Here is a 24,886-nt window from a genome sequence, read left to right as displayed (position 1 = left end):
GGTGTGTACTTGCGGTGGTATTGGGGGATTACTCACCGATGGATATTTCAGGAGAACAAAGCCCCTAAGAAGTACATACCAAGAGACCCAGTTGAGAAAGAGTTGGTAAGTTTATAGGCAAAATATACAATTATTTTGTGAGATTTATTTTATTATCATCCACTTGATAATAATTTTCTTTTATCTTATAGGTACAAGAGCTCGAAGAGCTTTCTACTATGGCACATAGGGGTGCCAAACGGTTCGGATATATCCGAACCGATCCGCATCCGTATCCGAACGGATGCGGATATGGGTCCCAAATTTATAATTACAAACCCGCAAACCCAAAACCAAAACCAAAAGTAAAAATGAAAAAAAACCCTAGGCTGTGAATCACATGATTCACATTCCGCCTCCAGTGCTCACCCTATCCACTCTCCATCTCCACGATTCTCTCTCCAGCCCTCACCCTCAGGCCGCCTCAGGGTGAAATTGAGGCCGCCTCCAGCCCTTAACCTCAGGCCGCCTCACTCAATTTCAGTCAGCCTCCGTCCTCTCCTCAATTTCAGCCTCCGCCCTCTCCCCATTTTCCGCCGCCTTCGTCCACTCCCAACTCGCCGCCGGATCCAGCCACTCGCGTCCCGCCGCCTGCGTCCATAATGAGATTACTGAATCATTCATGCAATATTGTGAGAATATTAACTCATGCCACTATAAAATCCCCCACTCTTTAGTCTTTCCCCATTTATTTTGGCCAAAAGGTGAGAAGCCCAGACTCTCCTTCGTTAATAAGAGAGATTAATAAATCAAAAAGCCATATCCAAATACAAGATATGTAACTCGAATAGTCTTTTTTACTCTAATTTCATTCTCAATTAAGTTTCCTTCTCGGCGAAAACTGCACCTAAAGATCTCACAAGCATGTAAACCACCTTACCAGCCGTGAGCTTACCCTTACTGATGAATCCCTTGGCATCTCATATACTTCTCCGATTAATATTTCAGGTAATATTTCAATATCAACTTATGTGGTATATTTTCTTTAGACTTGCTTTTATCCCTAATGACATAAAACACGTTTTTATGTACATTTGTATGGTCATATGCCAGTTTTTGTTACCTTGATTATGCTGTGACACAAGTTCATGAATGTGTCTAAGAGCACATCTCAGTGCCAAATTGTCTATATTTAGAAGCTTTGTCTTTTTAAATATATGGGATGACGTTTGTTTCTTCTGTTTAGCTTTAGTTTAACATTAAAACTGGGAACTGAGGAACAAAATTTTGGGTTATAATTTGTTCTAGCCTTAACTACGTACTTATGTTAATTAGTATTATTATTCCATAATGAGATTACCGAATCATTTATGTAATATTGTAAGAATATTAACTCATGCCACTATAAAAATCCCCATATCCAAACACAAGATATGTAACTAGAATAGTTTTTTTTACACTAATTGCATTCTCAAGTTTCCTTCTTAGATGAAGATTATATGTCTAATAGATTTATGTGGAATATCCGTTTATATCCGTGATCATATCCGATCCGATTCTCAAATATCCGAACCGTATCCGTTTCCGATAAGTACGGATATGGTTAATGTTTTTTCTTACCGAAGGTGATCCGTATCCGTATCCGTATCTGTTTATAAAAAGCGGATATGGATATGGTAAGTGTCATATCCGAACCGTATCCGCTCCGATAACACCCCTAATGGCACATGATGCATTATGAACAACTACTGAGCCAGAGTCGAGAAACACGTTCCTTCGCATGATAAAAAAATATTCGGTTCGCTCTTCGGAGGACATGTAATGCAAGACGTGATGGACCTATGTGTAAAAAGAGCAAGTTGATGATACAGATTTTCGAACAGTTGATAATAATTATATATATAGCTTACCTCCTCTTATATATATACAAGTAAATTACAATCGTTCTTCAAAGATGTCATTGTACATATCTACGTATGACAAGTATACTGCATTCAACAGAAATTTACCTCCTCTTATATATATACAAGTAAATTACAATCGTTCTTCAAAGATGTCATCGTACATATCTACATATGACAAGTATACTGCATTCAACAGAAATTTACCTCCTCTTCGATAATCTGACCGGCTTCAAGTGACTTCAACATCCAGAATTTATGGAGACATTGAGAAATGAGTACCACTGAGGATTCAGGTGAATTCCTCACACATAAAGTTGCGATAACTATAGGGAACTGATATAAAGGAACTTATAAAGCGTTCAATTATGCCATTAAACTAATTTTTTGTTGCCAACGCCTTCCAATGAACACTGTAAGAATATTTTACAGTAGATACAAGATACAAGTAACTTACTATCTACCTTCAAAGCTGTTATTGTACATGTCTATATATGACAAGTATATTATTGTGTCCAACTGAACTTTACCTTCTCTTTTTAATTGATTCTCTGGCAGGCTTGCAATGCTTCAACACCCATAATCTATGGAATCATTGAGAATGACTATAATAGGGGATTCATGTGATTTCCTCGTACCTTACATAATTAAATAAAGTTGCCATAATTAGGCTTCCTCCAACGAAACCCTATGGTAGTCCACTGATTGATTCGAAGTTGCTGGATTCGCATGGTACTGCCCATAGATGGCATAAACTGCAATTGAGATGAAGCTGATGATGACAAATCTATACCATGCTTCTTCATGTAGCTGCAAGAGCATTAACGGGAGTAATAATGAACTGAGCTCTTCTATTGCAAAAGGGAGTAATAATGAAGCATATTTATTGACTATTTGCTGTAAATAAATATGGTTTTGTTCGCGACATTAAGACCTTAATCTAATTAGAATTTAAGATCCACCAAATAACAAAATCCACATCAGAACCATAAAATCGAAAATTAGATGGTAGATCTGAATCCTGATGTCTAACCCCGATTAAGAAGGCAAGGTCTAGATCCTGAATCAGAAGATCCAGGCAACATTGAGATGTCATTCATTCCCATCCAAACCTATACACAGGCTTAAAAAGAAACAAACAAAGAAAAGAAAGTAGCAAAAGGAAAATGGCTAAAATACCAAACTGGTATATTTATACGAACGTGTTTGCCAGTTTGGTATTTTTAAAAACTCAGCGACAATAAGGCATTAAAGCTCGTTCTTTTTGTCAATAAGACACTTTTCTCAAAATTCCGGCAAGAAAATTTGTTTTAACCCCCTACCTCCCAAAATTATTAAATATATGCCCAAATTATCAAAAATAAAATAAAAAATTCGTCCCTCCTCGTCCTCCTCCTCGTCCTCCTCCTCCTCTCCCATTCCCCTCTCCTCCCCTCCTCCGCCTCCCCTTCCCCCTCCAACTCCATCCCTCTTCCATACGCTAAAACATAGCACCCCCTACCTCCCAAAATTATTAAATATATGCCCAAATTATCAAAAAAAAAAATCATCCCTCCTCCTCCTCCTCCTCCTCCTCCTCCTCTCCCATTCCCCTCTCCTCCCCTCCTCCGCCTCCCCTTCCCCTTCCAACTCCATCCCTCTTCCATACGCTAAAACATAGCATCCCAACACAACATAGGAATCTAAAGGTTTTCAAAACACATTTCTCTTCCATAGGCACACACATAATAATAAACTACAAAATCAACAGATCAACTAGTCGACAAAATCGACTTATCACCACAAATACAAACATGCTTCATGACTTCAGTTTCTCTGCCTTCTAATCCTGTGCTTGACGCCATGAGAAAAATTCATGGGCCTTGTAGTATCGATCCAGGATTACATTGTATAGAGGGTGAATGGGCTCGAGCAGGTTAGAGTAAGGGCCTAGGACAGCTTTAGGCAATAAGGAGGAGGGGAGGGTGGGGAGAGGGATGGAGTTGGAGGGGGAAGGGGAGGCGGAGGAGGGGAGGAGAGGAGAATGGGAGAGGAGGAGGAGGACGTCAACGACGACGACGTCGAGGAGGAGGAGGGGGAGAGGGAGGGGATGAATATTCTTTTTGATAATTTTGGGCATATATTTAATAATTTTGGGAGGTAGGGGGTTAAAACAAATTTTCTTGCCAGAATTTTGAGAAAAGGGTCTTATTGACAAAAAAGGACGAGCTTTAATGCCTTGTTGTCACCTGAGTTTTTAAAAATACCAAACTGGCAAACGCATTCGTATAAATATACTAATTTGGTATTTTAGCCAAAGGAAAATATAACAGAAAGGCTATTTAAGGCCACTTATACTGAACTTATTCCTTCGTATTTGCGAGTCCACACTCAATTTGTTTAGAACCCTTAAATGAATAGATGGAACGAAGAGGCACTTACTCAGGAAACATAATCTGCTGAAGTTCATTTACATACATGAGGTAATATCGCATGTTTCCTTTTGTCAGTGGGTATCATTATGTGCCAGATAAAAACCATTGCAGACCAAAATTTGGGCATATATTAAAGCAGGTGCATTCTCTAATAGTGTGCAATTCCTTACTCAGAAGGGAGACCTCGGTGCTAGAAGGGTTTTTTTTTAAATCACAATATATCAATTTCTCCAACCAGAGTGAGAGAAGGATACTTGCTATGAGCTTAAATTTGTTCTAATCATGCAGGTATTCATGTCAGACAACACTTTAGAACCCTTAAATGTTTGAATATGATCCTAATTAGCTATTCAATCACTAGCTACAATTTTTCTGAGAGTAATTATGGTTAATTCTGATAAGCACAACTACAGAAAACAAGAAAGCGTAAGAAATTACCTGTGCAAATAAGAAGATATTAAAAAAGATGGAGGCAACTGGCACAGTAGGGACTCCAGGACATGAAAAACCAGGGGGGTCCATATAAACCTATTAATTTGAAGAGATAAGAAGAGAATTAAATTTTTAAAGAAAATCACAAAATATTCAAATCTTAAGTCGTTGTAACAATAACAGATAGTGCAGGAAGTTGAAGAGACTTTCTTTATTGAATAACAGGTGAAAGCAGAAAGTTGAAGTAACAAGTGAAAAAGAAATGTCATATTTCTTGAAGTGCTTCATAAGCAGATAATGTATGTTAAAACTCAAGATAGGTATTAAATATAGAAGGTCAAAAAAGAATTTTCCTGGTATTATTGATGTTAATCATGTAAATCAAAACTTGTGCGTGTACGTTATAGCTATTTGGAGGATTTTTTTTCTTTTTCTTCTTTTTTTTGGGGACTCACATCTTTTTAAAGAATCAAATGAATAAAGCTTGTTATCTTGAGAGTTTTCTAACAAGAAAAAAAGACACATTTTGCGCATAAACGTTTCTACATATTGGGTGACAACATCTATTTCTTAAATCAGGATAGCTATCAAGCTCTCCAAATATAATAATTTAGAGATGAACTTTTCAGGTTAAGATTTCTATTGGCTTTTTAGTTGAGGGGATTATACAAATGAGATAACAGGATCACCGATTTGTTTTGCTAATTGAAAAATGCAATGCAAAATATCAAATATCAAATTTAGGAAACGAGAAGTATCTTCATAAACAAAAAGAGAAATAGCTCAAAAAAGGGGGTCAACCAAAAGATGGAGACTTGAAACTCACCTGCCGAAAATGAAGTGCAGCTGCAGCAAGAAATGCTACAAATATGAAAAGCAGCAACAAGATAAATGAGGCATCAAAGCGATAGCAGAGGCCAGCTGAAAAGCCACAACAGGCAACTATAAGAAGACAGATGGTGCCTTCAAGCCAGTTTGAAATGCACCTCCCACAAACTTGGCTCGCAGGCTTATCTTTCCAGCGGAGAGTTATCAAACAAGCGGATACTACAGAATAGCCAGTCTGCATGAACAAAAAACATGTACATCATTTGTCTGTTATAACTACAAAGCAGCAATCACATGATTATCACTGTAAGCTAAGATAAAATTGTAAATACTTCTGGTTTTACTCAGAACAAGTGAATGACATTGTACCAGGGTCCCAACTGAAAGAATGTGAGAGAGCATGTGCACATTAAAGAGACCACCCAAGACAGCAGCAACACAACCAACCCAGATCTGCGAATGGATGGGAGTGTGCCTAGTCAGATGCACTTTGGAGAAAATTAAAGGTAGCAAACCATCCCTTGCAAGTCCAAGATACAAACGAGACTGCATATTATAAAACATAAACTCAGCCATATTTCCCGCATATATACATTCATATTCACAAGCAAACAGGAGCATGATCACTAGCTGAGAAATTCAAAATCTCACCTGAACATACAGGCCAACAAGCAATGTTGTAGTCAGACCTGCAACTGCGCCGATGCTAATTAAAACAGACACATACTTCAATCCTTTACCAGTAAAAGCTTCAGCAAGAGGAGCTTCTTCACCAAGAGATTGATACGGAACCATCCCAGTTATGACCAAGCAGACGGCAACATATAGCAGTATACATACAACAAGGCTCCCAAGTATGCCAATGGGCAAGTCTCTCTAAAATTTTGAAAGAGGGAAGAAAGGTGGTTAGGGAAAAAAAATTTAGAGTTGCAGCTCATAGAGTGAAAGAAGGGAGAAAAAATGACCTTGTGAACAAAGAAACTACACATTGGACCATCATGATAATGTTCTAATCTACCAAAATAAGTGATCACTCCCCCAATCCACCTTGATATAAATTACCTGTGGTCTTTTTGACTCCTCAGCAGAATTTGCAACTGCATCAAACCCGACATATGCAAAAAATACTACCGTTGCTCCGGTAACAACAGCTTTAATACCATTAGGAGCAAAAGGTGACCAATTTGATACATCAACCTCAAAGGCACCAACCAGAACAACAAATACGACAATGAGCACCTGTAATTATTTGATATAACATTAGTTGCTCTGTTCCAGTGATACTTCTTTCTTCAGCAAACAGTTACCATCTAAACCTAAGAACAAAATGAAGAAATAGTCTTAGATATGTATATATTAATGCTCAATAATCTCAAAAGTGGTGAAAAGGATTGCGAATTTGTGACAATCATTAAAAAATATATTGCACATTGATAAAAGAGCATTCATGCATATAACTTTATATATATATATACTATATATATATATATATATATATATATTAGGAGAAGTGTTTCTAAGATGACGCCTTTGATAATCATCTTAGGACGCGGCCTAAAATCACATGATTGAGCTACATTGTGGATGATCTGTTCCCTTGAACTTGATCTACATATTCTAAAACCCAACACACCAAGTTTGGGGTGACCCGTCGCCGCTTGACCCTTCATCCACTCATATCAATTTTAACGGTTTTCGAACGAATAGAACTTTTCACATGGCTCGACGGAGGGTCAAACGACGATGGGTTCACCCGAACTTGGTGTGTTGAGGTTTTAAAATATGTAGATCAAGTTCAATGGAGCGGATCATCCACAATGTAGCTCAATCATGTGATTTTTAGGCCGCGTCCTTAGATGATTATCTAAGACGTCAGCTTAGGAACATTTCCATATATTATATATATATATATATATACTATATATATATATTATATATATATATATATATATGGAAAAATGTTTTCCTAAGCGTGACACCTTAGATTCCCACCTAAGAACGCGGTCTAAAATCACATCATTCCCTAATTTTTTTGCGATCCGCTCCGTTGAACTTGATCTACACGTTCTTAAACCCAAACACACCAATTTTGGGGTGAACCCGTCGTGTTTTGACCCTTCATCCACTCACCGTAATTTTAACGGTTTCGAATAAATAGAACTTTTTGCACGGCTCAACGAATGGTCAAAACACGACGGGTTCACCCCAAAATTGATGTGTTTGGGTTTAAGAATGTGTAGATCAGGTTCAACGGAGCGGATCGCAAAAAAAAATTAGGGAATGATGTGATTTTAGACCGCTTCCTTAGGTGGGAATCTAAGGTGTCACCTTAGGAAAACATTACCCTATATATAACAAGCTATGATGCCCTCCTCCCAACAACGGAGCCCTCCTCCCAACCAGTCTCCATTTCTATGTAGGAACACATGTTAGACAGAAAAAGCCCTGTCATGTAAACAAACCAGAGGGAACAAGACATGGACGCGGCTTGGGCACTGCCAGACACAAATGTCCAGATGGAGGTAGGTTTGAGAGAGAAAGAGAGAGATAGGAGAAGGAGAACAACCTGCATATCTTTCCATTGTTGGAAGCAGGTTCATCACCAAGAATGCTGTCAGCATCATTGAAGTTACACTCTTGCTCTTTGTGAAGATTTACTAGTGACCGATCTAAATCATAAATAGAGTTTCCAGAGAGGGGAAGGGACACGAAAGAGAAATTGGTTTCAGATTCTGAAGCACGATAAAAATTATTCAGTTGTAAGAGAATATGGGCTGCGGTTGTTAGTTTGGAGGGCTTACAACTGGAGAGGAAGGTTGGGTTTTGTGTGGATTTGGGTTTGGCTCAATGCCACGGAAAGAAAGGTAGTGATTAGGCCAATCTGAATCACAAATTCACAATGAATATGAAATAGAACTAAAACTGACTTATAACTCAATCCTTATGCATTTATCTAATTCAAACTTCTTGGATATTCATCAAATTGCAAAACCTCTTGGGCAGTCCTTTAGGCTAGTTTAATTTTTAAAAGTTGTAAGTAAAACTCTTACAGATTGTTCAAATTTTTTTGAGGAATTCTTCTTTTTTTTTAAACAAATGTTTGCTCAAGTGATGTTAATAAATAAATAAAGTATTGGTGTGTCCCAATATCATACCTTTCTATAAATTTCCATGTTTCCATGTCTGCTTCATGTTGTCTGTCTCCTGTGTCTTTGTTTATGCCATATATAGGTCGCAGGTGACTTAGGAAGTGATAAAATTCCTAAACAAAGTGAGTGTGGCGAATTGAAATCATCTCCAATCATCCATTTTTACTACTTGTTATTTTAAACAACCTGGTGCAGTTGCTGCCTCTCACAATCCCTGTTTTTACTCCTTGTTCTAAATGCAGATAGATAAAGACACTCTTAGTCAATTTATAATATCACATTTTTGTATCTTAACACGTTCCTTACAATTTACTATCTTTTATTTATGTTTGTCTAGATTTTTTTTTTTTTTTTTGAAAAAGATTATAAATGTTTGTCTTTATTCTTTAAAGTATAGGCCTTCTTATTCATATAGGTCAAGCATTTCACAAATGTGTGTGCTTTTATAAGCAGTGGAATCATTTCAGTTTGTAATTTGGAATAACATTAACTAGCACCCCAAGACCTAAAAGTTCATTCAAAGTGTATATAAAATCCCTCTGGTTTACTCTATGTGATTGATAACTGCAGAAAACTTTTCACATACATATATAGGGAAATCATGTTAACTAAATAATAATGCTAAGCCTCTAAATGGATCATATACTAGAGATTAAAAAATGGCCCACACAACAACTATTACCTTTGTTGCAGTCATAAATGAATTCACTGCAGATGATTCTTTAACACCATAACATAGAATTACTGTCAAAAGAGTTAGAAGAATTGGAACTAGTATGTTGATGGACACAACTCCTCCAAAGAACTCTTCACCTCCATGGCCAAACCAGCTAGGGAAGTGTCCTTTTAAGAAAGGAAAGAGCTCTAAAAACGATACAAGGTAGCTAGCTAAGCTGCGTGCAATACTCGCTGCCCCTATGTGGTAATCCAGCATTAGCTGGGCAAAGACAAGAAAGGCCGTAAGCTCATTAAAAGCAGTATATGTATACAAGTAAGCGCCACCAACAACAGGAGGGAAACGTGATGATAGCTCGGCATAGCAAAGAGCATTGAGTACACATGCAGCTCCAGCAAGAACAAAACTAATTGTAACACCTGTAACCGAGGAGATGATGCATAAGGGAAATATATAGACATGTAAGCAAATGAAAAATCAAGTTAAAGATGATAATTAAAGATATGTTATCACCCTCCTGATCAAACTGAAACAATTCATGTACCAAACCTTTTCATTTCGATGAAAAAGTGTATGTCAATGAATAGTTACAAGTTACGGGGAACCTCCTGTTAAATATCTAGGTTTTGATAAGTGTTATGCATCTGGAATGTGCTTAAGAGTTACCCTGACATTTCATTTAGGCTCCTGTACCCGTGTTGGACACATGTCCGACCCCGATACTCCTTGGACACTTCTTGAGATGCATTCATCTATTCAAACGTGTACTCAATAATATAATACATGTTTTAGATTGAAACAATAATCATACATTTCTTGGACATATATAATACACTTCATATCCACTTTCACGTCTACTTTGCACAACTCGTTGGACAGGGTCGAATTGGCTTCAGCCCATATACAATTCAGAAGTAAGATTTTAAGGGATCGTTTAGGTATTTATTTCAAAAACGAACGGTATGCCACTTTATACTCTACTTAGTAAAAGAAGCATAATACATTAAAATGTTATAGGAAATATAGTGTTCATAACATGTGAATGAAAGAACAAAACCGATCTCACATAAATTATTTATTTCATTATGTGCCTATATAGTTGTATCCCCGTACTCTACCCTTTACCAGTCATTATGTGCCTATATAGTTGTATCCCCGTACTCTACCCTTTACCAGTCCACTATGTCCCATACCTGCACCTGCACCCGCACCCTTGTAACATATGTGCTTACACTTGTACGTTTTTTTACTGCCATTTTTTGCACAGAAGTAAATACAGTTTACTGTAGCAAAGAGATATTAGCTTCACTCCCGTCTACAAAGCTTTACAATGTAGTAAGATTTTTTTGGAATGTAGGAATTTTGTTCCAACCCTAGAGAATTTCAAGATTTACATTGCTGTCCAACAAATTTTCCCATCTAACGCCCATTAATGCTACATAACCTTTAATGACTATCGTGGATTTGTATTATATTCAAGGCTGGGACCCAGAACAAGAATTAATTTTTATTTGCCTCACATGCCACAACTTCTATAGCTTATTTGGAGGCACATGAAACTGAAAATTGTGGTTCTTGTGTCATAGAATCAATAGTTAGATAAATACCCAAAATTTAACTATTTGATCAAAGTCAACCAGTCTCACCATTTGTATGACTATAGATTCCTTCATATGTTTCAATTGAACAGATTTTCCTTCTAAGTGGCTAAAATGAAATGTGCATCGAGTTATACTGCCTGTTATCCCAAATAGTTTCTTGTACCTTAAGAGTAAAGAAACAGAATGGCCCTGTCAAAGGAAATTGTCAAAAGGCTCCTAATAACAATTTCCATGTACGACATTAAATTTTGAGACTGTAACAAATTGCTGTTTCAAGAAGCCTATCCCTGAAAGTAGATCATTTGTAAGTTAGAGAATGCTAAAACTAAATGTGTATTTAGCACGTAATATTTCGTAAATGAAAATATTATATATATATATATATATATATATACTGATATATAAGTATATTTTATAATATATAGTATATATATATATATAATTATATTATAGATGAGAGAGAGAGAGAGAGGAATATGGTATGCTTGTACCAAGCACAAAATTTATGCTGGTAGTGAGGTGTCATATTATTATCCACTCATTCAATGGGGGGACACATTCACATGGGTTGAATGTGGTCCCCCAATTGAATGATGTGATGAGAATGAGACACCTCACTACCAAGCACAAAATTTGTGGCTTAGTACAGTATACCCATTTTTCTCATATTATATATATATATATATAATGTGTATTTAGCACGTAATATTTCGTAAATGAAAAGCTTATATATATATATATATATATATATATATATTATATATATACATACATACATACATATATGTATATATATGTCAGTTATCAAACAGGGGTTTGTGTGAGCATTATGAAAGTGTTAGGTCCTCAAAGTCCTTCAGATAGGCACGTTCTGGGGTTACTATTCTTCCCTACACATAAAGAGCTCGTAAGAGGGCGAAGTTGGGATCCCCAGTTGTTCATCTTCTCCAATGATCAAGTTAGTAATTGATCTTGAGTGGGAAATATAGAGATAGGGCAATTCAAAGTTGCATGAAAAAACTAGAGAGCTTACCACATGCAATGCCGCTCTCTTTTATAGTGGATTAGAAGGGTAAATAGGTAACTTGGGCCAAGTCCAACTAGGTTGCTAAGTCGGCAATCATCTTCTAGGTGTTGGCCACGGAAGAGGGTGAGTCATCTGGTCATTTAATGAGGAATGACAACAGGTGCTTGGCACTGACTGGGTACGATGAGTCATAAAGACTATAAGGGCTAGAGTAATAATGATTTGTCACTGCAGTTAATGAAAGGGCAGTCAGCTAGCGAGGGTTTCGAGATAACTACAGTTTCTCTATTTGTTTGGTCAAGGGCCGACTAGCACCGCCTTTTGACTCGTCTACGCGAGTTGTCGGCTGAACAGTAAGCTGAGTATGGGTCGATTTGGTGGATTGGACGACAAGTACCGCCTTTGGACTCAGCTCGCAATTGTCGACCGATCGAGTTGGCTACGAAGATGGCTTGAGTTGTCTCTGTTAGGGATTTGTTTGATACATGTAGGGACACGTGTTAGTGTCTTAATGGAGATTAATACTTAGTGATTTTTGGGTCGTAACATATACATACATACATGCATACTCATCAGTTCATAAATTTCCCACCACCAAGACACACACATACATACACACACAAAAAGAAAATCAAAACCTTAGATCCATTACAATTCAGAGCTCTAGCCTATGGCCTAATTTGGATGGACTCAAAACTTTGATGTCACATGACAAACAACAGTACCATCCTCAAAGATCCCACATGTGAACTATTGATATTTACCAATCTCAACCCACAGTTTCATAAAAGCTTCCCTTTTCTTTTTCTTTGCATCTGGAGAAGGCTAGAGTTACCCTGGCCATCACTGTTTTGCATGAGATATGGTAGTGGGCCTAGTGGCAACCAGCAAGCGTGAGCATCTTCTTCATCATCCATCAACAGGAAAGTATCCACAATAGTAGCCTGCAGAATTAATGAAAGCAGCAAATTGCTGTCTTCCAGGTGCCAACCTTCCTCAAACAGCTACCAAATCAACCAAGATTCAATCCTCACTTGTCATACAAGACAAAAACTCATCTCCCTCAATAGAAAACTTAAAAAATGAAGCCTCTCTCAATTAAAAAACCTGAACAGAATTGGCCCATGAACTCTCACCGCTTCAGGTTCAGTTCTCAACTTCATCTTGTCTAGTATTACATGTATCTGTGAGTTCCAATTGCAAGATGAGGTTTTCCTATTGGTACTAACGTCACATGTGTTGGATATCATGTCCCCATGATATAATTTTGATGATAACAATTTATTCATATTGAGAATCACTATGTGTGTTATACATATGTACTAACATTTAAATACAGCTTTTAACATCAAATATGAACAACTGCAATATGAGTTCAAGGCATTATGAAGTAAAGAAGATGAAGAACAAGTACATCAATATAATTTTTACATCTTTCTTTACTTAGAATTTTTGTACAAGCCTTGATCACTCACACACACACACATAGAAATTAGAACACACTAACACAGGCTTAGTGTGTTAGTTAACAATAAAAATCCTCTATGTTAACCATTAGAGTATTTAGTTTATCATTAAGTCTAAAAATAGTTCATACATAACATTTTTACTCTTTAGTAGTCGACTAATAAGAATAATAGTCGACTACTGTAGTCTAAGTTCAAGATATAAAATTTCTGTAAAACTACAGAGTAGTCGACTACTTAGAATTATAGTCGACTACTCAGCTTTGTATTTTGATTTACAGAACTTCAATTTTACAGAGTAGTTGACTACAAGTAAATATAGTCGACTACTGAGCTTTGAAAATTATTTTACAGAATGTTTATTTTACAGTGTAGTCGACCACTAACAATTATAGTCGACTACCGATCCTTGATTTTTGTTTTCCAGACTTTCTGTATTACAGAGTAGTCGACTACAAAGAAGAATAGTCGACTACTAAGCTTCAGTTTTAGAATTCCAGACTTTCTGTATTACAGAGTAGTCGACTACTATGCATTATAGTCGACTACTAAGACAGTTTTTCTGAACGTTTGAAATTAAACTTGTGACAGTTTTTAGTCGTTTTTTAAACGTTTTGAAGTTTAAAATTGTCTTTTCAAGGGCTATATAAAGGTTATATGTTCAGAAAAATGACACATGATTCTATACCCATAAGCTTTAATCTTTGTGCATTTTTCAAGTGTCAAAAATTCTGATTTTGAAGAAAAAGAGAAGTTTCTGAAATTGTCTTTGATCCTCATTCAAATACTTATTATTCAGACAATTTACAGAAGTTAGAATCATTCCTAAGCCACTGCTACACAACACTACAAATCAAGACTTACAGGAATTGAGTTGTTGCTTCAAAAAAAAGTTCTCTCGATTTGTGAGAGGTGTTAATCTCTTGGTTTAGAGATTGGTGTGTAAATTGGCAAGGTTTATGTCAATTGGTCTTACAATTTGCAGGGACTTGCAAATTGGTCAGGTTTGCTTTTGATTTTGTAAGTTTATTCAAAATCATAGTGAAAACTCTCAAGTGGGATTTGCTTGGGGGCTGAATGTACACCGGGTTGGTGGAACCAGTATAAAACTTTGTGTTTGTGATTGTGATTTTCTGAGATTGTCATTCTTTCTTTACAATTTATAATCTACTTTGCATAAATTTTAAAAGAACAATATTCACCCCCCTCTAGTGTTCTAGTGTATCTATTTCAGATCCTATATTTGGTATCAGAGCAAGGTGAAAGATGACATTAACAAATACATCACAATTCAAAGAAGGTCACTCTATAAATCGTCCATCAATGTTCGATGGATTGAACTATAACTATTGGAAGTGCCGAATGAAGATTTACCTTCAATCAATTGGCTACGAACTTTGGAATATTGTTGAAACAAAATACGAAAAGCCATCAACTCTATTTTCAGAATGGACTACATCTCAAAGAAACAATGCAAACTTGGACTCCAAAGCCATGAATGCACTATTTTTTGTACTTGATAAGAATGAGTTCAATAGAGTGTCAACGGCCACATCTGCATATGATATTTGACACACACTAGAGGTAACTCATGAAGGTACAAATAAAATTAAAGAATCTAAAATTTCTGTTCTTGTACACAGATTTGAATTGTTCAAGTTGAAGGAAAATGAGACCATTAGAGAAATGTTTACAAGATTCACCGATATCACTAATTCTCTCATTGGTCTTGGTAAAACATACACTCAAGTGGAGATGGTAAGAAAAATACTCCGTTCACTTACTTCACAATGGGAAAAGAAGGTTACCGCAATCGAAGAAGCAAATGATTTGCCAACTCATACGGTTGAGAACCTTATCGGTAACCTTATGACTTATGAAGTTCAAATTGAAGATAGAAAGAATGAGGATAAAACAAAGAACAAGAAAGTGCTTGCATTCAATGCTACTTCCGATAAAGAAGATTCGGATGATGATGAAAAAATGAGCATGTTTGCACGCAAATTTAGAAAATTCATAAAACGATGTAAGTTTAAATCAAAGAATTCAAATTCAAATAACTTACTTTGTTTCAAGTATAACAAACCAGGACATTTGAAGAAAGATTGTCCATTGTTGAAGAATAAGCAAAAATCAAATTATTTTAACAATTTTAACAATATTCAAAGCAACAGGAAAAGAAAAGCTATGGCGGCTACGTGGGATGAAAGTGATGATTCATCTTCGGATAAAGAAATTGAAGAAACGGAAAGTGCTCATATGTGTTTTATGACACACGATATGTGTTTTATGACACACGATGAAGTGATAATGAAGAACTTTTAGATGCTTTTAATGAATTATATGAAACTTTTGTGAGTTAAAGGCTTCACATAATTTTTTTTAAATGAGAAAATAAAAGATTGCTTGAAGAAATTTCAGATTTTAATTCTTCTACTATTTCTAATTCTCAAGTAATTAATTTGAAAGAAGAAAATTATTCCTTGCTTAAAGAAAATCAATGTTTATCCAATGAGAACGTTTATCTAAAATCAGAATGTAATAATTTAAATATTCGCATTAATAGTTTAGATAAAGACATTTCTTCTATTAAATTAAAATATGATGATATATGTTTAAATGTAAGTAAATTCAATAAAGGAAAAGAAAATCTTAATAAAATACTTTCTTTTCAAAAAGAATCTCAAAAGACAAAAGGTTTAGGTTTTCAAGTTAATAGAAATATATCTAAGAAAACCATTTTTGTAAAATCTTCTTGTAATATAAATGATGATATATGTAAAAAAAATTAAAATTCTTTTCTATTTGGGTGCCTAAAGAATTAACTTCACTACATAAAAATTTTTATATTTCTAATTATATTAAAAATATTTGTTTATCAACCAACTATCTAGGAAAATCAAACTCTTCATGGGTTTGGTTTCCTAAAGGCTAATTTCATGGACCCAACATAGCATGGGTACCAAATTTGTAAATGTTTATCATTTTAGGTACCTAAGAAAAATAGGTGGATTTTGGATAGCGGTTGTTCCAAACATATGACTGGAAACATATAATTATTATCATCTTTTCAAAATAAGAATGGTGGTACCGTCACTTTTGGAGATAACAACAAAGAAAAAGTTATCGGTATTAGAATTATCGGTAATCCAAATAAACCTTTTATTGATAATGTTTTATTAGTTGATGGTCTTAAACATAATTTGCTTTGTATAAGTCAACTTTGTGATAAAGGTTTTAAAATTATTTTTGAAAAAGAATCTTGCTTGATTTATGACATAGATTTAATAACTATATTATTTAAAGGACATAGAAAAAATAATATATGTATTATCTATGAATAATATTTCTAATGAACATTGTCTTCTTGCATCTTCTAATGATTCTCTTTTATGACATAAACGTTTTGGACATGTTAATTTTAAACATATTTCTAAGATTTCTAAAAATAATTCTGTAAAAGGTTTACCTAAGCTTTATTATAAAGATAATTTTTGTGATGCATGTCAACAAGGAAAAATGCATAAATCTTCTTTCAAATCTAAAAATGTAATTTCTACAACTAGACCATTAGAATTAATTCATATTGATCTTTTTGGTCCTTCAAGAGTAACATCTTTAAATGGTAGTAGATATGCTTTTGTTCTTGTTGATGATTATTTAAGCTTTACATGGGTAATATTTCTTAAACATAAAAATGATGCTTTTAATGAGTTTTTTATATTTTGCAAAAGAATTCAAAATAAAAAATCTCTTTCTATAATTTCTATACGTAGTGATCATGGAGGTGAATTTGAAAATGAATTATTTATAAATTTTTATGATAAATATGGTATTTCTCATACTTTTTATTTTCCTAGAGCAGCACCACAAAATGGTGTTGTAAAAAAAAAATAGAACTTTACAAGAATGTGCTAGAACCATGTTATGTGATAGTAATTTACCAAAGTATTTTTGGGCAGAAGCTGTTTCTACAACATGTTATGTTCTAAACAGGATTTTATTAAGACCTATCTTAAAGAAAACATCTTATGAATTATTTTATGATAGAATTCCTAAAGTTTCTTATTTCAAAGTTTTTGGTTGTAAATGTTTTATTTTAAACATAAAGGATAATTTGGATAAATTTGATTCTAAATCTGACGAAGGAATATTTGTTGGATATTCTATCCATAGCAAAGCTTATAGAATATACAATAAAAAAAATTTTAGTCATTGAAGAATCAATGCATGTTTCTTTTGATGAAAATTTTACAAACACACCTTTTGTTTCAAACAATGATGATGAATTAGTTGATACTATCAATGATACCCCAATGATAGATGCTTCAATAGATGATAATATTCAAAATGATTTACCAAAAAATTTTGTAGAAGTTAAAAATCATCCACATGATTTAATTGTTGGTAATATTTTTGATAAAGTAACTACTAGATCTCATTTTAATTTGATTGCTCATACTGCTTTTATTTCAACTATTGAACCTAAAAATATAAAAGAAGCCTTACTTGATGATTTTTGGATAATTACTATACAAGATGAACTTAACCAATTTACAAAAAATAATGCTTGGGATCTTATACCTAGACCTCAAAATAAATCAATCATTGGAACAAAATGGATTTTTAGAAATAAATTTTATACCTAGACCTCAAAATAAATCAATCATTGGAACAAAATGGATTTTTAGAAATAAATTAGATGAATTTGGTCAAGTTGTTAGAAATAAAGCAAGATTAGTTGCACAAGGTTATAATCAAGAAGAAGGTATTGATTATGATGAAACCTATGCACCAGTTGTTCGTTTAGAATCAATTAGAATTTTACTTGTATTTACATGTTTTATGAAATTTAAACTATTTCAAATGGATGTTAAAAGTACTTTTCTAAATGGTTTTATAAAAGAAGAAGTTTTTGTAGAACAACCTCCCGGTTTTGAACATGAAAGTTTTTCAAATCATGTTTTTAAACATAAGAAAGCATTATATAGTCTTAAACAAGCACATCGTGCTTGGTATGATAGATTAAAGAAGTTTCTTTTTAACTTCAGGTTTTGAAATTGGAAAGGTTGATTCAACATTATTTATTAAGAAAATAAATAAAGATATATTATTAATTCAAATATATGTAGATGATATTATTTTTGTTCTACTAACAATAATCTTTGTCAAGAGTTTGCTAAGACTATGCAGGATGAATTTGAAATGAGTCATATGGGTGAACTAAATTTTTTCCTTGGACTTCAAATCAAACAAATAAAAGATGGAATATTCATCAATCAAAGCAAGTATCCAAAAGAGTTACTCAAACGCTTTGGAATGGAAAATACAAGCAAACCAACACCAATGAGTACTACTATATCACTTGACAATGATGAAAATGGTAAGAATGTTGATCAAAAGCTCTATCGATGTATGATTAGATCACTTCTTTACATTACTGCTAGTAGACCTGATATTATGTTTAGTATATGTTTATGTGCTAGATTTCAATCTAATCCTAAAGAATCACACCTTAAAGCTGTAAAAAGAATTTTCAGATATCTTAAAGATACTACAAATTATGGGTTGTTTTATCCAAAGAATAGCACAATTGATTTATTATCTTATAATGATGCTGATTTTACAGGATGCAAATCCGATAGAAAAAGTACAAGTGAAACATGTTATTTCTTAGGACATTCACTTGTATCTTGGTTCAGTAAAAAATAAAATTCAGTATCATTATCTACGACTGAAGCAGAATATATTGCTGCAAGTCTTGCATGTGCTCAAGTTTTATGGATGAAACAAATATTATCTGATTATGGCATAAATTGTCCCATGTCATCTATAATGTGTGACAATTCAAGTGCAATAAATTTATCTAAAAATCCTATTTAACATTCTCGTACAAAACATATTGATATTAGACATCATTTCCTACGTGATCATGTGCTTAAAGGTGATATTTCATTAGAATTTATATCTACTGATAAACAAATAGCAGATATATTAATAAAACCATTAAAAGAATAATTTCATGTTAAATTAAGAAGGGAATTAGGTATATGTTCAATTGAAGATTTAAATTAAAGTTTTAAAACCAATACATATGCATACATATCCTTAATAGTCGACTAATTTAACTTATAGTCGACTACATGCACAAGCATTGAATATAAGGTATTCTGTAAATTACAGAGTAGTCGACTAATTCATTTTGTAGTCGACTACTATGAGTTAAAATCTGAAAATAACGTTCTGTCAAATACAATGTAGTCGACTAATTTACAGAGTAGTCGACTAATCTGTGTTCAAACTAAAATTTAGAGTTCTGTCAGTTACAGTGTAGTCGACTAATTTGCTTAGTAGTCGACTACAATCTCAGAGTTTTCCAAACTTAGTTTTTCACCATATTGAATTTAAACCCATTATACCCTAAACCCAATACCCATTTCACTTAAATAAAATTCATCTCAACCATTGATTCTAATCCCATCAATCCTAGCCACATATCTAAGAGCAAATCTTCACCATTCATTTGTTCTTAATTTAATCCTAACCATACAAATTATAAATTTTATTCTAAAAGAAAAATCAAAACTCAAAACCCATCTTCTTCTTCTCATAACCGATCCCTCTTCTTCCCCTCTTCAGAACCCATTGAATCCAAGTTAGGGCATCATCAGATTTTCATTTTTCTTCTCAAAATCTTCATCAAATTCATTGGTTTCCACAGTCTGACATTTTCTGTAGTCGACTACACCCAGCAATAGTCGACTAATCCTAGGGTTTCATCTGTTTTGGTAATTTCTCAACTTAATCTTTCTTATTTTTGGGTATATTCCTGATTCATCATGTCTAGAGCTAAGAAAGCTAAGCAAGTTCATACTAATGTTAACGATGAAATCATTATATATTTAAAAAGTCCTGATTTACTTGAAGAATTTAACAAAATATCCACATTTGAAGTTCTTCCGGGACGATTTGTGAAATTTGATGATTTTATCCCATGAAATTTTGGATCATATTTTGAGAATGTGAGATTGCTTGAATTATTCTCTGCTGAAAATACAAAACCCACATATCCTTTTCTGGTTCAATTGTTCTATACTAATATAGAACGTATAAGAACTATTAGTGGAACTGAAAAACTTAGAACACTTGTCAAAGGAGTAGAAATTGACTTGACTTCTAAGTCAATTAGAAAAAATTTTAACATTCCTTTCCGAGGAGTCTCTCTTAGATCATTTAGAATGAATGATTCAGAATTACTATCTAATCATATTTTTCTTCCTGGTCATAGCAAACCTTTGAATAATTCCAATAAGCTTCGTCCAATTCCTCGTTTTATTGCTCGAATCTTAGCCTATAACTTGTTTCCAAAAACTAAAAGTTTTCATTTTATTTCCCTAGACTTAGCAAAAGCATTATATGCTATAATGGGGAATATTCAAGTTAATTGGGCTAAAGTTTATTTTGATAATCTTCTGACAATACCAAAAGGATTTCTCCTTACGGTGTCTTTTTAACGAAAGTCTTTAATAAATTTCATGTTGATATTGAGTCTGAAAATTCTGTAGTTCGTTCAATTGAATTCTTTGACTCCAATGCCCTAGCCAGGATGAAATTAACAAACTTTAAAATTCATCAAGATGAACCTCAACATCAACCTGAAACAGAACAACCATCCCAACCACAAAACACTGATGAAACTGGACCCTCCTCTCATATTCCACCACCAATACCACAAATGCATGAATCCTCTTGTTTCTCAGATACACAATACAACCTCCTCTCATATTCCACCACCAATACCACAAATGCATGAATCCTCTTGTTTCTCAGATACACAATACAATACAATGTCTGCTAGAATACTAGATACCACAAATGCATGAATCCTCTTGTTTCTCAGATACACAATACAATACAATGTCTGCTAGAATACTAGATTTGGAAGTGGATCAAAAAGCTTTGTTTGATCAAAATAAGCTCATGCTGAAAAATCAAGAGGCCTTAACCAACAAATTTGATATTCCGGAGATGAAGTTTGACACAATGAATATGAAGTTTGATACCTTGGATATGAAGCTCGGTGCTTTCTTTCAAGGACATCAACCACCTCCAGCACCTTAGAAGACCAAGCATACATCATTTTAGATTTGGATAATTTTTTATGTTTAGTGTTAAAACAATGGTAATATGTGTTATGTTGGTTGTTTAATTTTGAATGTCACAAACTATGTCATAGTTATTTGTTTTTAAGACATGTAATATGTGTTATGTTGCTACTATGTTGATTTAACTTTAGTATGTTTTATGGGATTGAATTTTAATGTTGCGTTTATGATGATTGAAAAGTTAATTCATGTGCTATATATATATATATTTTAAACAGATTATGGTGATGAATATTATGGAATTTTTGGTTTTTATGGGAAGTCTTTGCCTATCTATTTGGATGGGTGAAGTTATGGACTATGTTCATAATCTGGATGATCTGTTTGAAGTACTTGCTCATGAAGAAGAAATTATAATATGTTTAGGATAGTTATGTATTTCTTTTTGTTAATGACAAAGGGGGAGAATGTTTTCAGAATTTATGTTTTATAGACTCAACAATATGAATTGTAGACTCTAATGTGCTTTTATGCAGGGTGAGTAAGTATATTTGTTTATCAAAGATTTTATTTTTTTAAATATACTTATATATGCATAAATTATTTGTCATCATCAAAAAGGGGAAGAATATTGGATATCATGTCCCCATGATATAATTTTGATGATAACAATTTATTCATATTGAGAATCACTTTCCCCATGATATAATTTTGATGATAACAATTTATTCATATTGAGAATCACTATGTGTGTTATACATATGCACTAACTAACAATTTATTCATATTGAGAATCACTATGTGTGTTATACATATGCACTAACATTTAAATGCAGCTTTTAACATCAAATATGAACAAGTGCAATATGAGTTCAAGGCATTATGAACTATGAAGTAAAGAGGATGAAGGACAAGTACATCAATGTAATTTTTACATCTTTCTTTACTTAGAATTTTTGTACAAGCCTTGATCACTCACACACACACACACATAGAAATTAGAACACACTAACATAGGCTTAGTGTGTTAGTTAACAATAGAAATTTTCTATGTTAACCATTAGAGTATTTAGTTTATTATTAAGTCTAAAAATAGTTCATACATAACATTTTTACTCTTTAGTAGTCGACTAATAAGAATAATAGTCGACTACTGTAGTCTAAGTTCAAGATATAAAGTTTCTGTAAAACTACAGAGTAGTCGACTACTAAGAATTATAGTCGACTACTCAGCTTTGTATTTTGATTTACAAAACTTCAATTTTACAGAGTAGTCGACTACAAATAAATATAGTCGACTACTGAGCTTTGAAAATTATTTTACAGAACGTTTATTTTACAGTGTAATCGACCACTAACAATTATAGTCGACTACTGATCCTTGATTTTTATTTTCCAGACTTTCTGTATTACAGAGTAGTCGACTACAAAGAAAAATAGTCGACTACTAAGCTTCAGTTTCTGAATTCCAGACTTTCTGTATTACAGAGTAGTCGACTACTATGCATTATAGTCAACTACTAAGACAGTTTTTCTGAACGTTTGAAATTAAACTTGTGACACTTTTTAGCCGTTTTTTAAACGTTTTGAAGTTTAAAAATTTATTTTTTCAAGGGCTATATAGAGGTTATATGTTCAGAAAAATGACACATGATTCTATACCCATAAGCTTTGATCTTTGTGCATTTTTCAAGTGTCAAAAATTCTGATTTTGAAGAAAAAGAGAAGTTTCTGAAATTGCCTTTGATCCTCATTCAAATACTTATTATTCAGACAATTTACAAAAGTTAGAATCATTCCTAAGCCACTACTACACAACACTACAAATCAAGGCTTATAGGAATTGAGTTGTTGCTTCAAAGAAAAGTTCTCTCGATTTGTAAGAGGTGTTAATCTCTTGGTTTAGAGATTGGTGTGCAAATTGACAAGATGTTTGTCAATTAGTCTTACAATTTGCAGGGACTTGCAAATTGATCAGGTTTGTTTTTGATTTTATAAGTTTATTCAAAATCATAGTGAAAACTCTCAAGTGGGATTTGCTTAGGAACTGGATGTACGCCGAGTTAGTGGAACCAGTATAAAACTTTATGTTTGTGATTGTGATTTTTTGAGATTGTCATTATTTCTTTGCAATTTATAATCTACTTTGCATAAATTTTAAAAGAATACTATTCACCCCCTAGTGTTCTAGTGTATCTATTTCAGATCCTACAACATGAACCTCATGACTTGATTACATTAGCCCCTTAGATTCTAAATTTTTATTGCACAGTTGTTTCCTTTCAGAATTCTTTTCGTGATTGTTGCATGCATATAAATATTAATCTCTTACTAGAGTTCAGTTTAAGCTTGCTAGATCCCTGTTTCTATTTGCATACCATATGTTCATTTATTTTGCTCATTTTTCTCAAATCCCGTAGTTCTGTCTTGCATCACTCATCAAAAAGCCTTAAGGTGTTTTTCCTACAATTGGTTAAGAAATTGGCATTACTATAGAAACCCATTTTGATGAGAATACTAGTATTAATAATTCCTTATTCTGTTTAAAGGATCAAATCGATCGAAATAAACTACTCAATCAAAGTAACAACTGTCGCTTGCAATCAGTCCACGGTCAGATAAAGAACCACATAATACTCTCCTAAAAGACATATTTGCACTTTGAAAACCCCAAAATTCCAAACTTTTCAACTTGATACCCTGAATTTCAATTTTGACCATCTAATACCCAAAAAGTTTTTATTTTAGCTTAATTTGATAATTTGATAAACCCAAAACCCTAAATTTGCTCCTCACTTGCCCCAAACTCAAAAAACTAAAATTTGGCCAGAATATTGTTTCGCATTCACTTTTCTTTTATGTTAGTGTCACGGAACGAAATTAACGTCACCCATTGGCACTTCGGGGTATCAAATTGTCAAATTAGAACTTCACCGTATCAAAATTAGAAAAAGGTGAAACTTTGAGGTATTAAGGTGCAATTAATCCCTCCTAAAAATTACCAGGGCCGGCATCACGTGCTACGGTGCCGGTGACGACGAAGATTCCGGCGCCTATCGAAGCACCGATACCGATAAGGACGAGATCGACGAGCCCCAATCCTCGAACTAGGTCATCGCTCCGACTATCCGTGGGTCCCACCGGCAAAGTCTTGCGGCGGAGAGAAGCGGAGCAGAAGGCTGAGATGAACGAGGAGGCGGAGGAGGCGCCGGCGCCGGCGGGTGCTGACGTGGATCTGTGACCGCCCATTTTCGAAGGAAGCGGAGAGAGAGAAGAACAATGAATCGAGCTTCGATTTCTTATCGTAT

At 34.0% G+C, this 24,886-nt stretch overlaps 1 protein-coding gene across 1 annotated transcript; it reads right to left on the bottom strand.

Annotated features, from left to right (window-relative positions):
* Positions 1,973–24,880, bottom strand: LOC109824891 (cationic amino acid transporter 9, chloroplastic). Its single transcript, XM_020391521.1, has 8 exons — positions 24,581–24,880; positions 9,386–9,798; positions 6,617–6,793; positions 6,206–6,430; positions 5,924–6,100; positions 5,553–5,789; positions 4,733–4,822; positions 1,973–2,690 (listed from the first exon to the last, which is right to left on the bottom strand). The coding sequence occupies exons 1-8, from the start codon at positions 24,825–24,827 to the stop codon at positions 2,547–2,549; spliced, it is 1,710 nt and encodes a 569-aa protein (XP_020247110.1). The 5' UTR covers positions 24,828–24,880; the 3' UTR covers positions 1,973–2,546.

Source organism: Asparagus officinalis, chromosome 10, assembly GCF_001876935.1.
Source record: "Asparagus officinalis chromosome 10, Aspof.V1, whole genome shotgun sequence".
Taxonomy (NCBI): domain Eukaryota; kingdom Viridiplantae; phylum Streptophyta; class Magnoliopsida; order Asparagales; family Asparagaceae; genus Asparagus; species Asparagus officinalis.
This window is presented reverse-complemented; position numbering and strand designations above follow the sequence as displayed.